The sequence below is a fragment of the Hypanus sabinus genome, chromosome 29 (assembly GCF_030144855.1).
Source record: "Hypanus sabinus isolate sHypSab1 chromosome 29, sHypSab1.hap1, whole genome shotgun sequence".
Lineage (NCBI taxonomy): Eukaryota > Metazoa > Chordata > Chondrichthyes > Myliobatiformes > Dasyatidae > Hypanus > Hypanus sabinus.
In genome coordinates this window covers 2,277,347-2,291,876 of record NC_082734.1, presented here as the reverse complement: position 1 = coordinate 2,291,876, position 14,530 = coordinate 2,277,347, and the positions used below count along the sequence as shown (strand labels likewise).

At 51.5% G+C, this 14,530-nt stretch overlaps 1 protein-coding gene across 4 annotated transcripts in view; it reads left to right on the top strand.

Annotated features, from left to right (window-relative positions):
• LOC132382872 (integrin alpha-M-like) overlaps positions 1-14,530 on the top strand; it is a 41,175-nt gene that overhangs the window by 23,249 nt on the left and 3,396 nt on the right. For all 4 annotated transcript variants that reach the window (XM_059953358.1, XM_059953361.1, XM_059953360.1 and 1 more), the window contains 14 exons: positions 48-188; positions 2,664-2,867; positions 3,455-3,585; positions 3,912-4,069; positions 5,433-5,584; positions 6,470-6,607; positions 6,943-7,016; positions 7,334-7,472; positions 8,198-8,299; positions 8,799-8,878; positions 11,564-11,647; positions 12,091-12,163; positions 13,955-14,059; positions 14,259-14,330. In XM_059953358.1, coding sequence (XP_059809341.1) covers positions 48-188; positions 2,664-2,867; positions 3,455-3,585; positions 3,912-4,069; positions 5,433-5,584; positions 6,470-6,607; positions 6,943-7,016; positions 7,334-7,472; positions 8,198-8,299; positions 8,799-8,878; positions 11,564-11,647; positions 12,091-12,163; positions 13,955-14,059; positions 14,259-14,330 — 1,653 coding nt within the window. The remainder of the gene's footprint in view (positions 1-47; positions 189-2,663; positions 2,868-3,454; positions 3,586-3,911; positions 4,070-5,432; positions 5,585-6,469; positions 6,608-6,942; positions 7,017-7,333; positions 7,473-8,197; positions 8,300-8,798; positions 8,879-11,563; positions 11,648-12,090; positions 12,164-13,954; positions 14,060-14,258; positions 14,331-14,530) is intronic.

The following is a 14,530-nucleotide window of genomic DNA, read 5'->3' as shown; positions in this document are numbered from 1 at the left end:
CGAACGTGTTTCAGGACGGTGTGGCTCTTTGTGTCTCTCCCTCCCAGATCGGCTCCTACTTTGGCGCGGAGATCGGCGTCCTAGACCTGGATGGAGACGGTGGGACAGATCTGCTTCTGATCGGAGCTCCTCTCTACTACCAGCCTGGATACGGCGGAATGGTCAAGGTCTGCTCCCTCACTCCCGAGGTGAGGGCCAGAAAACGGCTGAGAACTAACAGCTCCTAAACAGACTCCCCTGCCCGCGTAAAGGAGATCTTGGCACAACTTAGTTCTATACTATAGTGATGAATGTTTACTTGGACAGGCTCAAGTGAGTCGTTATTCTCCTGAGTACACAGAAGATAGCTATAATATGTATCACATGTATGTCAAAATATACAGTGAAATGAGTCGTTTCATTCAACGACCAACACTGTCTAAAGCTTTAAAGGTTCAAAGGTTCATTCTATTATCAAAGTGTGTATTCAGAGTGCAACTCTGAGATTCGTCTTCTCCAATAGCCAGGAAACAGAAAACCTATGACTGCCGCTGAAAGAAAAGACATCGCCCTTGCCCCCGCACAGAAGAGAATGAAACAACAACTCACAAACCCCAAACCCCAACCCCATTAACCTTCGTCTTCCGAATGTGGGAGGAAACCCCCACGTGGTCCACTATATTATAGTCTTGCTTAAAGTTATGAATAGTCTTGAGAGAGCACTGATGGAAACTTTGTCAAAATTCAATGTGCAAGTTTTCTTATAGAAACTTACAGAAGGAAATAAAATCGAAACTTGAAAACTGTCTTTTACTCTAGGGGGAGAGAATGGGAGATAATATTTATAGAAAAATAATGAAGTGGAGCATCTAGTTGGGGCAAGTAATTTACTTATTAATTTGGAGATACAGCATAGTAACAGGCCCTCTGGGCCACTGAGCCCTCTCTGGTCAATTACACCCATGGTAACATTTATCTACTAACCCCTCAGCCTTTGGAATGTGAGGGGGAACGGGAGCACTTGGAGGAAACCCACGAGATCACACGGGGAACGTGCATATTCCTTATAGGCAGCGGCAGGAATTGAACAGTGGTCATTGGCCCTGAAAGCGTTATGCTAACTCATACTCTGCCATGATGCCTACCATACAAGTTAAATAGTGTAGGTATATGCCAGAGATCTGAAAAGAAAACGTTTTCTTTTTGCTGGAGGTCTGTAGCAGCCTAATCACCGCAATCAGAGCTATCTGAAAAAAAAGACAATTTCCTTGACCAGCAAAGGCTGTTACAAGGCGGAACGTAAACTTACTGGGAGACATAAACCCAGTACTGGGGTACCCCAAGGCTCAGTGCTGGGACCCCAGTTGTTTACAATATAATGATTTAAACGAGGGAATTAAATGCAGCATCACCAAGTTTGCGGATGACACGAAGCTGGGCGGCGGTGTTAGCTGTGAGGAGGATGCTAAGAGGATGCAGGGTGACTTGGATAGGTTAGGCGAGTGGGCAAATTCATGGCAGATGCAATTTAATGTGGATAAATGTGAGGTTATCCACTTTGGTTGCAAGAACAGGTGGCATTGTACACCAGTCATTGAACGTGGGCATGCAGGTACAGCAGGCGGTGAAAAAGGCAAATGGTATGTTGGCATTCATAGCAAAAAGATTTGAGTACAGGAGCAGGGAGGTTCTACTGCAGTTGTACAAGGCCTTGGTGAGACCGCACCTAGAATATTGTGTGCAGTTTTGGTACCCTAATCTGAGGAAAGACATTCTTGCCATAGAGGGAGTACAGAGAAGGTTCACCAGATTGATTCCTGGGATGGCAGGACTTTCATATGAAGAAAGACTGGATCGACTAGGCTGACACTCACTGGAATTTAGCAGATTGAGGGGGGATCTTATTGAAATGTATAAAATTCTAAAGGGATTGGACAGGCTAGATGCAGGAAGATTGTTTCCGATGTTGGGGAAGTCCCAGTTTACAATTTAAGGATAAAGGGGAAGCCTTTTAGGACCGAGATGAGGAAAAACTTCTTCACACAGAGAGTGGTGAATCTGTGGAATTCTCTGCCACAGGAAACAGTTGAGGCCGGTTCATTGGCTATATTTAAGAGGAAGTTAGCTCTTGTGGCTAAAGGGATCAGGGGGTATGGAGAGAAAGCAGGTACAGGGTTTTGAGTTAGATGATCAGCCATGATCATACTGAATGGCGATGCAGGCTCGAATGGCCGAATGGCCTACTCCTGCACCTATTTTCTATGTTTCTATGTTTAATGAATTATAAACTGAGAAAATCAAAGCAGTTAAGAGCCATAATATGCAAATGTTTGATATTTTATACAAAATGTATGAATAAATCAATGATTCTTTATCGCTATCATTCCTGGAATAATAGTGATCGTTCTTCTCCATTCTCTATCCTCCCTTCACTCTCCCCCACCACCCACGAACATTCGCCCCTCCATCTTTCTCTGCTGTCTTCTCTCCCACCTCTGTCTCTTTAACCTACTCTGTTCCAACCATTCTATTCCTTCCACTCCTTCTCTGTTTCGCACCTCACTCCCCCGCTCTTCTCTCCCCCTCTGCTCCCAAGTCTCTTTTCCCCGCTCTCGGTTTATCCTACCACCTACCCCACCACCCCAAAACTCTCTCCCCTCTGTTTCACCCCAACCAACTCGCAGGGCACTTTCGTCTGCAACGGCTCGCTGCAAAGTGAACGGGGGGATGGACTGGGACGTTTCGGGGCCTCCATCGCAGTCCTGCGCGATCTGAACGGGGACGGATTATCAGACGTTGCCGTGGGGGCCCCGTTGGAAGACGACCGTCACGGCAGCATCTACATCTACCAGGGCGTCTCCGGAGGGCTGGAGGAGAACTACAGTCAGGTAAAGAGAGAGGGGGACCGGGCGCTTCTCCTCTGATCACGAGCCAACACAGTTGCTCCCTACAATGATTCCCTCCCTGCTCATACTCCCTCTATCTCTCACTCCCTATCTCTTTCTTCCACCCACCCCCTTCCCTACCTGTCCACCCCTTCCTCTCTATTTTTTCTAATAGGCGGAATGGGGTTGGCCTGGGAGATTATTGCGGTTGGGGAGGGTAAAGGGGCTGGGGTAGGGTAAATAGAGTCGGGGAAGATACATGGCTTCGGCGACGAAAGCTAATGAGTTGGGAGAAGGGTTAACGGGATCGGAGAGAGGCTAACGGAGTCGGGAAGGTTAATGGGGTCGGTGGGGGTTAATGGTTTTGTGGGAGGATTAACAGGGCTGGAGAGGTGGGGGGTTAATGGGGGGGTAGTAGTTAAAGAGTCAGGAGCGGTGACCATCGCTGGGATTATCTCCGTGGCCAGGATGGTAAACCCTCCCAAGGTGATGGCCTTGCCAGGATTGTTACTGTTGCTGGCGATTGCCGTTTCCAGGATGGTAACAGTTACCTGGAGTGTTAACTGACTGTGACTCCTCTCTCCCCACAGCGAATCACTGGCCGCCAATTCTCCCCGTCCCTGATGTTCTTCGGACAATCAGTGCAGGGGTCTATGGACATGACGGGTGATAACCTGACAGACGTCGTGGTCAGTGCGGCTGGGAACGTCGTCCTCCTCCGGTGAGACCCGTCTCCACCGAGTCTCGTCCCATGACCACCGACCCCAATAATGTCCAGCCTCCTGCGACGTCTGGTCCCAATACTGCCCACCCTTAATACCCCAATCGGTAACCTCTGATTCTCCATAGCCCTTCTCCTATGAGGCCTCTGAGTCCACAACAGCGCTGTACACAGCCTGCAATCGAAGCGGCTTCAGACCTCACCATCGTCTGACCCCGCACTTCTCCATCTCAACCTTAACGCCCGATTCCTACTGCTCCCTCTCTTCCGTATCTCGGCATGGGGTAGCAGTAACGGAGAGACCGATTGTCCTTCCTTGTGTGCAGTTCCAGGCCGGTGCTGGGGGTAGACGTGGAAGTGTTCTTCCAGCCGCGGGAGCTGGGTCTGCAGAGTTACCGGTGTCCGTGGTCCGATTCCAAGATGCGGCTTGTGAGCAACGTCAGTATCTGCTTTAATCTGTCAGTGAAGGGTCATGCTCCTCCAGGTAACTCCTCCCTCACTGCTGCCTCAGAACAACATATGTTTGCATCGCATCAAGCGTGTGTCAGATCTGGTCGCCTCATTATAGAAAGGGTGTGAAAACTTTAAAGCGGGTGCCGAAGAGATTTAGCGGAATATTGCCTGGATTAGAGAATCGAAATTGTTTAATGTAATTTCCAGTACACAGTTGTAAAGGAGAACGACATAATTGTTTCTCCGGATCCAATGCAATACAAAAAGCAATAACTATAGATACATACTTATATAGATAACTACAGATACACCTTGCCCTACTGTCCTGTTTATTATTTATTGTAATGCTTGCACTGTTTTTGTGCACATTATGCAGTCCTGTGTAGGTCTGTAGTCCAGTGTAGCTTTCTCTGTGTTTTTTTTTATTACGTGTTTCAGTCTAGTTTTTGTACTGTGTCATGTAACATCATGGTCCTGAAAAACGTTGTCTCATTTTCACTATGCACTGTACCAGCAGTTATGGTCGAAATGACAATAAAAGTTGACTTGACTTGACTTGACTTGATAAGATGGCTGATATAGATAGATTGGTCGTATATAGGGAGTCGCTAAGCATAGGGGTATCTATACATAACGTGACTCTGACAGGAAGTGATAAAGTAATGGTGACGGGGAGTTGTGTGGGTTGGTGGGTAGCTGTGTTTGTCAGCCTTATTGCTTTGGGGAAAGTAACTGAATTTGAGTCTAGGGGTCCTGGCTTGGATGCTACGTAGTCTCCTCTCTGAAGTTACTGGGACAAACAGTCCATTAGGAGGGTGGCTGGGATCCTTCATGACATTGCTGGCTCCTTTCCGGAACCTTTCTGTGTGGCCTTGTTGAGGGATAGGCTGCGAGTGCCAGTGATGCGTTGAACAGTTTTGACTACCAATTGTCGAGCCTTCTACCGTTGCCGCTGTTTTTTCCTGGTGCAGTCAGTGATCCCTTTAATGCCCAGCCCCGCACGCGGGGGTTATCGGACAGGCGTTTATGAATATTTTTGCGAGTAGACTTGGCCCTCTTGGTGCCTGAGATGAGTTTTGATTTTTCTGGGTTCTGTTACCGGACCTGAAGGAGCCGGGTCTGATGACGAAACGTCAAGCGAAGCGAAGGTACTTATTACACGGTGGTGGGGGTGTGGAATTCGCTGCCAGATTGGGGGGTGAGGCAGAGGCATATACACTAGCGATATCTCAGACACTTTTTGATAAGGTGGTGTTTGAAGGAAGAGTGGATGGACTGTAGATGGGAAGCGTTTGATTGATCTTGGAGTAGGTTACAATGTCGGCACAGCGGAGTGGGCCAAATCATACTGTTCTATCGTTTGTGTTAACTCTTCCCACTTCTACCGCCTCCAGATGCGTTGAGTGTGAACCTGACTTACCAGCTGGACCTGGACAGGAATCGTCCCTCTCCCAGGGCTCAGCTGGAGACAAGCGAACACCGTTTCACCGGCTCCCTCAACCTTTCCGGAGACAGCACGTGCGTCCAGCACAACATTTGGTTGCCGGTGGGTGTTACCACCCGTTCACACTAATCCTCAAAATATGGCCTCTGGGGTCCGAATTACTCTGTCTTCCCGAGGGGAATTTGGTCAAACCCTTGTAGTGCGTGTCCTACCGTTGCACATTGACGTATATCCTCCTATACAGAGGTCTCTCTGTTCCTCGACATTCCTCACTATTCCGTCTTCCTCAGTGGCGTCCCGGGAACGCTGGGCACCGAGATGCTGATAACAGGAGTGTGTGGGATTCCTGGAATGCTGCCAGTGGTAGGATACAGGGAATAGGAAGTTATTGAAATCTAGGACATCTGTCGATGGTTAGATACCGGGAATTCTGGTGGTCGAATATCCCTATCACGGTGCTGGGATCCCGGGAACGAGATGTTGTGCGATCCCTGGTGTGCCGGGCGATGTAATTCCTGGGGCATCAGGCAATGGAATCCCAGGAACACTTTGCTGGAAATGAGGGCGGTGGGATCCCAGGAACATCAGGCAGTGGCAGTATCCAGGAACTCCAGGTGCAGGGATCCCGGCAATTCTAGTACATGGACCCTGGTAATTACAGCGGCTAGAACCACAGGAATTCTGCAATAGTCTTCTGAAATGATTGCGCTGGAATTACAGGAATTATGTAATGGGACGCCGAAACGTAGGCGCTGTGATCCCGAAAATTCTGTAACTGGATCATGGGAATGTCATTGGAAGGATCCTGAGAATTTAGCTGTGGGATGCCAGGGCAGAAAGTGGTGGAATCATAGGAATTCCGACAGTGAAATCCCGGGAATTCTGAGAATGGGGATCTTGGTAATGCCGGCAGAGACTGGAGCGTGTGGAATCATGTCCAACTCTGTCTCCCACTGAATGGCCTCCTCTCCCGCCCTCAATCCCCAGGCCTGCGTCGAGGACTCGCTAACCCCCCTGGAGCTCAATGTCAGCTTCTCAGTGACACCCTACCCGCGGTCGGAAGGAGTGGTGGAACATCTCCCTCCCGTCCTGAGCCACCGCTGTCACACCGTCTTCAACCATCAGGTAAGGTGTGGCGAAGGGGGAAGAGGAAGATGGCATTCGCCGGGGAAGTGAGTAGGGTGCAGAGGGATGTTGGAGAGAGGAGCGGGGAGGGAAGAGGGTAAAGAGAGGATGAGGAAGGGGAGAGCAGGGAGAGGATAAAGAGGAGGGTGGGAGAGACGAGAGAGGATATAAGAGGAAGTAGCGGAGGGAAGAACGCGAAGGGGATAGGGGAGGGAGGAGAGTGGTGGACAGTGATGAGGGCATGGGGAAGGAGGGAAGGGAGGGAAGTCTCTCTGAGGGGTGCGGAGGGCCGTGTTTCCTGATCAGACACTCATCCTCTGCCATTTACTCTTCAGCTCCGTATGGAGAGAAACTGTGGGGAGGACGAGATATTTACAGATTACCTTATTCTCCATGCGCAGTACAACGGGTAAGAAAGATGCAAGAGAGGGAAGAGTGCCTCTCCCATCCCTGTCCCTTTCCCATCCCAATGCCTTCCCCATTTGAATCGCCCCACACCTTCTTCCCACACACAACACCCCACACACACGAGTCCCCACACACATCGACCCGCCCTCCACAATGACTTCCCCAAAGTGTCTCCTTTCCCCACACTGACCTCGTCGTACCAATTCAGCCCTCCTCCACGCACTGATTCAGCCTCTCTTCAAGACCCCACCCCCTCCTAAACTGTCCTATCCCTCTTGCCACCACCATACTAATTCTCTATCCCTTTCTCACTGTCAGAGGGACCCTCGTACTGGGACGGGACACCATTCTGGACCTAAAGCTGTGGCTGGAGAACCGGGGCAAAGATTCCTACAACACCTCCCTCCGCATCTGGCACCCACACGGCCTCCAGCAACACCGCATTTATAGCACCAATGTGAGTGTGAGGGGAAACCGAAGGAGTGAGCGAGGGATTCCCCGAAACACCGCTGGCGTTCCATCATTCCTCTGACCTTCCTGCGGATTTCCTTCGTGCCTCGCCGGCTCACACTCAGGCTCCCAAGGAGTTCCCTCGTTCCTCTCTGTCCTCCCACCTCGCGCTCTCATCCCTTTCTGACAGTTCACCAAAGCTTTCTCATTTCTCTCTCTCTCTCTCTTACCTGGAACTCCTACTCCTCTCTAATCTCCTGCGGAACTCCTTAATTTTCCTCCGCCTCCTACCCGCAGCGTTCCTTTATTCCTCCCCGTCCTTCCCATGGGATTTCCGCATTTACCTCTGTCTCTCTCCCCGAGCTCCTTCATCATTCTGCACCCTCCCGCGGAACCACATTCCTCTCTGCCTCAATCACCTGCGGTTCGCCTCCCTTCTCAACGCTGTTCCCTCATCGCCGACCGCTTCCTCGCCCACCTTCTTCACTGCTTCCTTCCCATTTGCCTCCAGACTCAACCTCGGCTCCCTAAGAAAGCTCTCCGTCCTCAACCAGCCTTGTCCCTCCCACTTAGAGGCAACACTCTGTCTCCCCCCACAGTGCTCCCTCTTTGTCGTACCTCCCACAGGTATTTCTATTCGCCCCTCGCTCTCCCTCGTTGCCCCACTCCTTCTCTTCACCCATGCCTCCTCCAGTTCACCTCAGCCCACACGCTCTCCACCTCTCTTCCCAGGACAGTAGGGTGGAGTGCAGCTCCAGCCCGGATCCAGCCCGGGACCATCGCGGGTTGTTAGTTTGTTTAATCAGTCACCCCATCTTCAGGCAGGACCAAGAGGTAAGACACCAGTATCAGATTACACCCTCGAAAATCCCCTCTCTCTTCCCTTCCTCCCCTTGTCTGAATCTCAGCCCCTTCTTCCTCCCGATCTGACTTTCACCTCCTCCATGTCAGCCCCCGGGCCTGACCCACCTCTTACCCCTCCCGGTCTTACTCTACCCCCCCCCCATCTTCTTCCCCACGCTTTCAGGTCTGACTGATCCCCCGCCCACTCCTCCCTCCCTCCCCACTGATTCTCTTCTTCTTCCTCCTCCTGGCCCGGTTTCTCCCACAACCCCACCCCATCTGCTTTTCTTCCAGCTCTCTCCCCTGGTCCGACTCTCCCTCTCTCCCTCACTCCTCTCTACCTGCATTTTCAATCTATCCACTGTTATAAAACCATGGAGTCGTTCCCTACTACGATGAGACCCAACCTCCTCCTTTACCCCTCCAGTCTCACCCGTTTCACCTCCAGTCAGGTGGCTGTACTCAGATCCACCTCTCCATTCCTTTCCAGATGGACCTGAGTCTGAGTTTCCATATTCAGGGGTCACCGGACTGGGGAGAGGAGGCGACGATAGAGGTGGAAGCCCTCAGGTACTTGCCCACCCGTCGTTAATTCTGCGTTTAACCTTCCACACCCACCTCCAACACCACCACCTCTTCTCATTGGAAGAGATGCATAGAGGAGACAGAACTTATACCGTGCCTATAAAAAGTATTCACCCCTGCGGAAATTTTCATCTTTTACTGTTTTACAACATTGCATCACAGTGGATATAATTTGACTTTTTTGACACTAATCAACAGAAAAGGGCTCTTCCGTGTCGATGTGACAACAGATCTCTACAGAGTGATTTAAATTAAGTATAAATATAAAACACAAAATCATTGATTGTGTAAGTGTTCACACCTTTTAATATGACACACAGATTCATCACTAGAGTAGCCAAATAGTTTTAGAAGCTAAATGGAGACTGTTTTTGGAGATCTGTGTGCAGTCAAGGTGGTTCAACTGATTGTAGTGAAAACACACCTGTGTCTGGAAGGTCCGACTGCTGGTGAGTCAGATTCCTGGCAAAAACGACGCCACCCAGACAAAAGAAAACTCCAAGCAGCTCAGCAAAAAGATTATTAAAAACCAGAAGTCAGGAGATGGATACAAGAACATTTCCAAGTCACTGAATATCCCTTAGAGAACAATCAAGTCAATCATCAACAAATGGAAAGAATATGGCGCAGCTGTAAATCTGCCCAGAGCAGGCTGTCCTCAGAAACTGAGTGACTGTGCAAGAAGGGGACTAGTGAAGGAAGTCACCAAGAGACCTATGGCAACTCTGGAGGAGTTACAAGCTTCAGTGGCTGAGATGGGAGAGGCTGCGCATACAGCAACAGTTGCCCGGGTGCTTCACCAGTCACAGCTTTATGGGAGAGTGGCAAAGAGAAAAGCTGACATGAAATATTGGCTGGAGTATCCCAGAAGCTGCATGGGACACTCTGAAGTCAGCTGGAAGAAGGTTCTATGGTCTGATAAAATCAAAATTGAGCTTTGGCGTAAGCCAAACACTTCACATAAATGCACCATCTCTATAGTGGAGCATGGTGGTGGCTGCATCGTGCGGTGGGGATGCTTCACTGCAGCAGGCCCTGGAGAGCTTGTGAAGGAAGAGGGTAAAGTGAATGCAGCAAAATACAGGGAAATCCTGGAGGAAAACCTAATGCAGTCTGTAAGAGAACTGCAACTTGGGAGAAGATTTGTTTTCCAGCAATACAATGACCCCAAGTATAAAGCCAAAGCTGCACAGGAATGGCTTAAAAACAACAAATTTAATGTCCTGGAGTGGCCAAGTCAGAGTCCTGACCTCAATCCAATTGAGAATTTGTGAATGGACATGAAAGGGGCTGTTCACTCACAATCCCCATGCAATCTGACAAGGCTTGTGCGGTTTTGTAAAGAAGAATGGGGGAAAATATCCGCGAGTGTCCAGCAAAGCTGATAGAGACCTATCCACACAGACTGAAGGTTGTGATTTCTGCCAAAGGTGAATCTACTAAATACTGACTTGAAGGGGGTAAATACTTGTGCAATCAATTATTTTGTGTTTTAGATTTGTAATTAACTTAGGCCATTTTGTAGAGATCAGTTTTCACTTTGACCTGAAGAGTCTTTTTCCGTTGATCAGTGTCAAAAAGCCAAATCGAATTCACTCTGATTCTATGTTGTAAAACAAGAAAAACATGAAAACTTCCATGGTGGGGGTGGGGGGGGGATACTTTTTACAGGCAGTGTAACATATAGCACTGCAGTACAGTACAGGTTCCGTACTTCGGGCCATCATGTTGGTTTAACATGATGGTCAATCCAATGCTTCCTTCCCACACAGCCCTCCAGTTTTCTATCGTCCATGTGCATAGTCTTTTAAATGCCAGTAACGTGTCTGTTTCTGCCAGCACCCCGCAAGTGCGTTACCTCACCACTCCCTGTGTAAGAAACTCTACCTCTGACATCCTACCCTCACCATACTTTCCTCCAATCACCTTAAAACACCCCTCGTGTCTGACATTTCCGTCCTGGGAGAAGAAGAGCTGACTTTTCATTGTACGTGTGACAAAGGAAAGGTATGTCGCATCCGGAATTTTCCATAGCGGGTGATTTCCTTCCACGCCGCTCTGACGTATTGAGAAATCGTGTACGAGGCAAGTTACATTGCCTTCTGCCGGATGAGTTTTTAATTAAAGAGATGCCCTGCTCTTAACCCAGCAGGGGTTGAGAGCATACAAGGGTGCCGGCTGGATTCGAACTCGGGACCTCTCGCCCCAAAGAGCAGCGCTGATGCCACTATGCCACCAGCCAACAATAATAAAACAATTTACCGATAATCACCTCTGCTCGGCTTCACCCAAATCGGGCAGAAGATAGTGAAGCCTGAAAACACATACCCCCAGGCTAAAGGACAGCTTGTATCTCGCTGTTACAAGACTATTCAATGGTCCCGTAGTACGATAAGGTGGAATCCTGACCTCACAATCTTCCTCGTAATGATCCTGCACTTCATTCTCTGCCTATACTGCACTTTCTCTGAAACTGTAACTGTATTTTGTTCTTTTTCCACGTTTAACTTCAATTCACTGTAATGATCTGACAGGTACGCAGGACCACTGTACCTCGATACATTTCATCATAATAAACCATTCCAATTACAAAACTTAGGTAAACGTGACGACAATAAACCAACTTTAAAATTCCAATTCCGCTCTTACATTTCCCAATTCACTCTCCAGCTCCAACACAGACAGGATTACCAACGAAACCACCCGCAACATAACGATACCGTTTCAGTATGCCGTGGAGGTCGTGGTGACCAGGTGAGCATCCGGAGGTCTCACCAGCGCCTCGTCCCCACCCGCGTGAGGAGGGGACTGAGGGGTAGGCGAGATCGGGAAAATAGAGGGGACAGGAGGAATAGGGAGAAGGCAGGAGACTGAGTGGAGTGGGAAATTGAGGATATGGGGAGGGAACAGGGAGAGGGAAAGGGGAGTAGAAATGAGCAGAGGAGTAGAAGGGAGTGGACTCGGGAGGGGGAGAAGGGACAAGCAGAGGGCAGAGGACAGGGGATTGGACAGAGAGGGGGAATGGTACGGGATGGAGGCGAGCAGGGTGAAGGTAACTCAGGATGGGGATGGACAGAGAAGAAGGCCATACAGAAGGGGAACAGGAATGGGGAGACGGGACTGAGAAGAAAGTCGAGGGTCCACAAGTCGATAGTCAATGTGCGGTGCGGACTGACTGTAAATTTGTTTCCTCGCAGTCTCAGCACCACACGCTACATACGGTTCACGGGGGACGATCAGGGGCAGAAGGACGTGACTCACACCTACAAGGTAGTATCTCAGTGAGCAATCTCCCCCTCCTCTTACCCTTCCCTCTCCTTCCCATCCCTCTCTCCTCAACTTTTCTCCAGCCAGTCTGTCCTCACTTTCTACGCTCTCCGTTTCCCTCTAATCACCTGCCCCTTCAAATTTCCACCTCACCCCTCAATTCCACACTCCCTCCACCCACCACATGATCTCCGCAGCCGCCAATTCCAAACCACCAGCATCCTCCACCTTCTCCCACCTCTTCTACCCCTCCCACCCTACCTTTCTCACACTCCTCTAGCTCTAGACTCCATTCACCTCCCCACGCACCACCCTTTACCAATTTCGCCCTCCCCCTCCCTCTCTCCTCCCTTCCACCTCCAGACCGATAGATGCGCGGTCCTGTCGAGACCGTGGACGATGGATGATCGGGAAGGAGTGGGCCCCGGTGGGACTGCGGACAACTGGAGCAAACGGGAAGGGGCGGTGTCCCGACGGAAGCGCGGACGATGGGACTGATTGGGAAGGGGCGGTGTCCCGACGGAAGTGCGGACGATGGGACTGATTGGGAAGGGGCGGTGTCCCGATGGAAGTGCGGACGATGGGACTGATTGGGAAGGGGCGGTGTCCGGACGGAAGTGCGGACGATGGGACTGATTGGGAAGGGGCGGTGTCCGGACGGAAGCGCGGACGATGGGACTGATTGGGAAAGTGCGGTGTCCCGACGGAAGTGCGGACGATGGGACTGATTGGGAAGGGGCGGTGTCCGGATGGAAGTGCAGACGATGGGACTGATTGGGAAGGGGCGGTGTCCGGACGGAAGTGCGGACGATGGGACTGATTGGGAAAGTGCGGTGTCCGGACGGAAGTGCGGACGATGGGACTGATTGGGAAGGGGCGGTGTCCCGATGGAAGTGCGGACGATGGGACTGATTGGGAAGGGGCGGTGTCCGGACGGAAGTGCGGACGATGGGACTGATTGGGAAGGGGTGGTGTCCGGACGGAAGCGCGGACGATGGGACTGATCGGGACGGGGCGGTGTCCCGACGGAAGCGCGGACGATGGGACTGATTGGGAAGGGGCGGTGTACTGACGGAAGTGCGGACACTGGGACTGATTGGGAAGGGGCGGTGTCCGGACGGAAGTGCGGACGATGGGACTGATTGAGAAGGGGCGGTGTCCCGACGGAAGCGCGGACGATGGGACTGATTGGGAAGGGGCGGTGCCCAATGGAAGTGCGGACGATGGGACTGATTGGGAAGGGGCGGTGTCCCGACGGAAGTGCGGACGATGGGGCTGATCGGGAAGGGGCCGTGTCCCGACGGAAGTGCGGACGATGGGACTGATCGGGAAGGGGCGGTGTCCCGATGGAAGTGCGGACGATGGGACTGATCGGGAAGGGGCGGTGTCCGGACGGAAGCGCGGACGATGGGACTGATTGGGAAAGTGCGGTGTCCGGACGGAAGTGCGGACGATGGGACTGATCGGGAAGGGGCGGTGCCCAATGGAAGTGCGGACGATGGGACTGATTGGGAAGGGGCGGTGTCCCGACGGAAGTGCGGACGATGGGGCTGATCGGGAAGGGGCCGTGTCCCGACGGAAGTGCGGACGATGGGACTGATCGGGAAGGGGCGGTGTCCCGATGGAAGTGCGGACGATGGGACTGATCGGGAAGGGGCGGTGTCCGGACGGAAGCGCGGACGATGGGACTGATTGGGAAGGGGCGGTGTCCCGACGGAAGCGCGGACGATGGGACTGATTGGGAAAGTGCGGTGTCCTGCTGAAAATTTCTCACCCTTCTCTCTTTTCTCCCAGGTGGAAAATCTGGGCCCCTACCCTGTCCCGCTCATACTGAACTTCACCTACACCCCGAAGATCGGAAACTTTGTTTCATGGAGTGCGCGTGTTGATCATAAAGAGGTGAGTCTCGGTCACTAGTTATGTCCACAACCTTCTGCAGTTTCACGTGCAGAGGAGTTGCGTAGCAAGCCGCCACGCGTCCCGATATGCTGCACGCGACCAGTGATGGATTATGGGGAAGGATAGGGAGGTTACGGACAGACAAGGGAGGGGTGTTCTGTGTAAAGAGTACACTAACGTGACCTGTTCCCACCTACAGGACCAGAAACCGAAGTGTAGCGACCCCATGGAGTCTCCGAAAGACGCCATCCAGGATCTGCTCAAGGGAAAGGTTAGGGGGGAGCAAGTGCGGGGCAGAAGCAAGGAGAGAGGGTTCGGCGCGGGTCAACAGGAGAGTGGGGAGGTAGAGCCGCGGAAAGGGCAGAGTGTGAGGAGGGAGAGGCAACGAAGGGGGTGGGAGCTCCGGAACGCCTCTCTCCTCCCTCTCGGCCCAAACTGCCAGCTCCTCCTTTCCAGATTATTCAGCCTTCC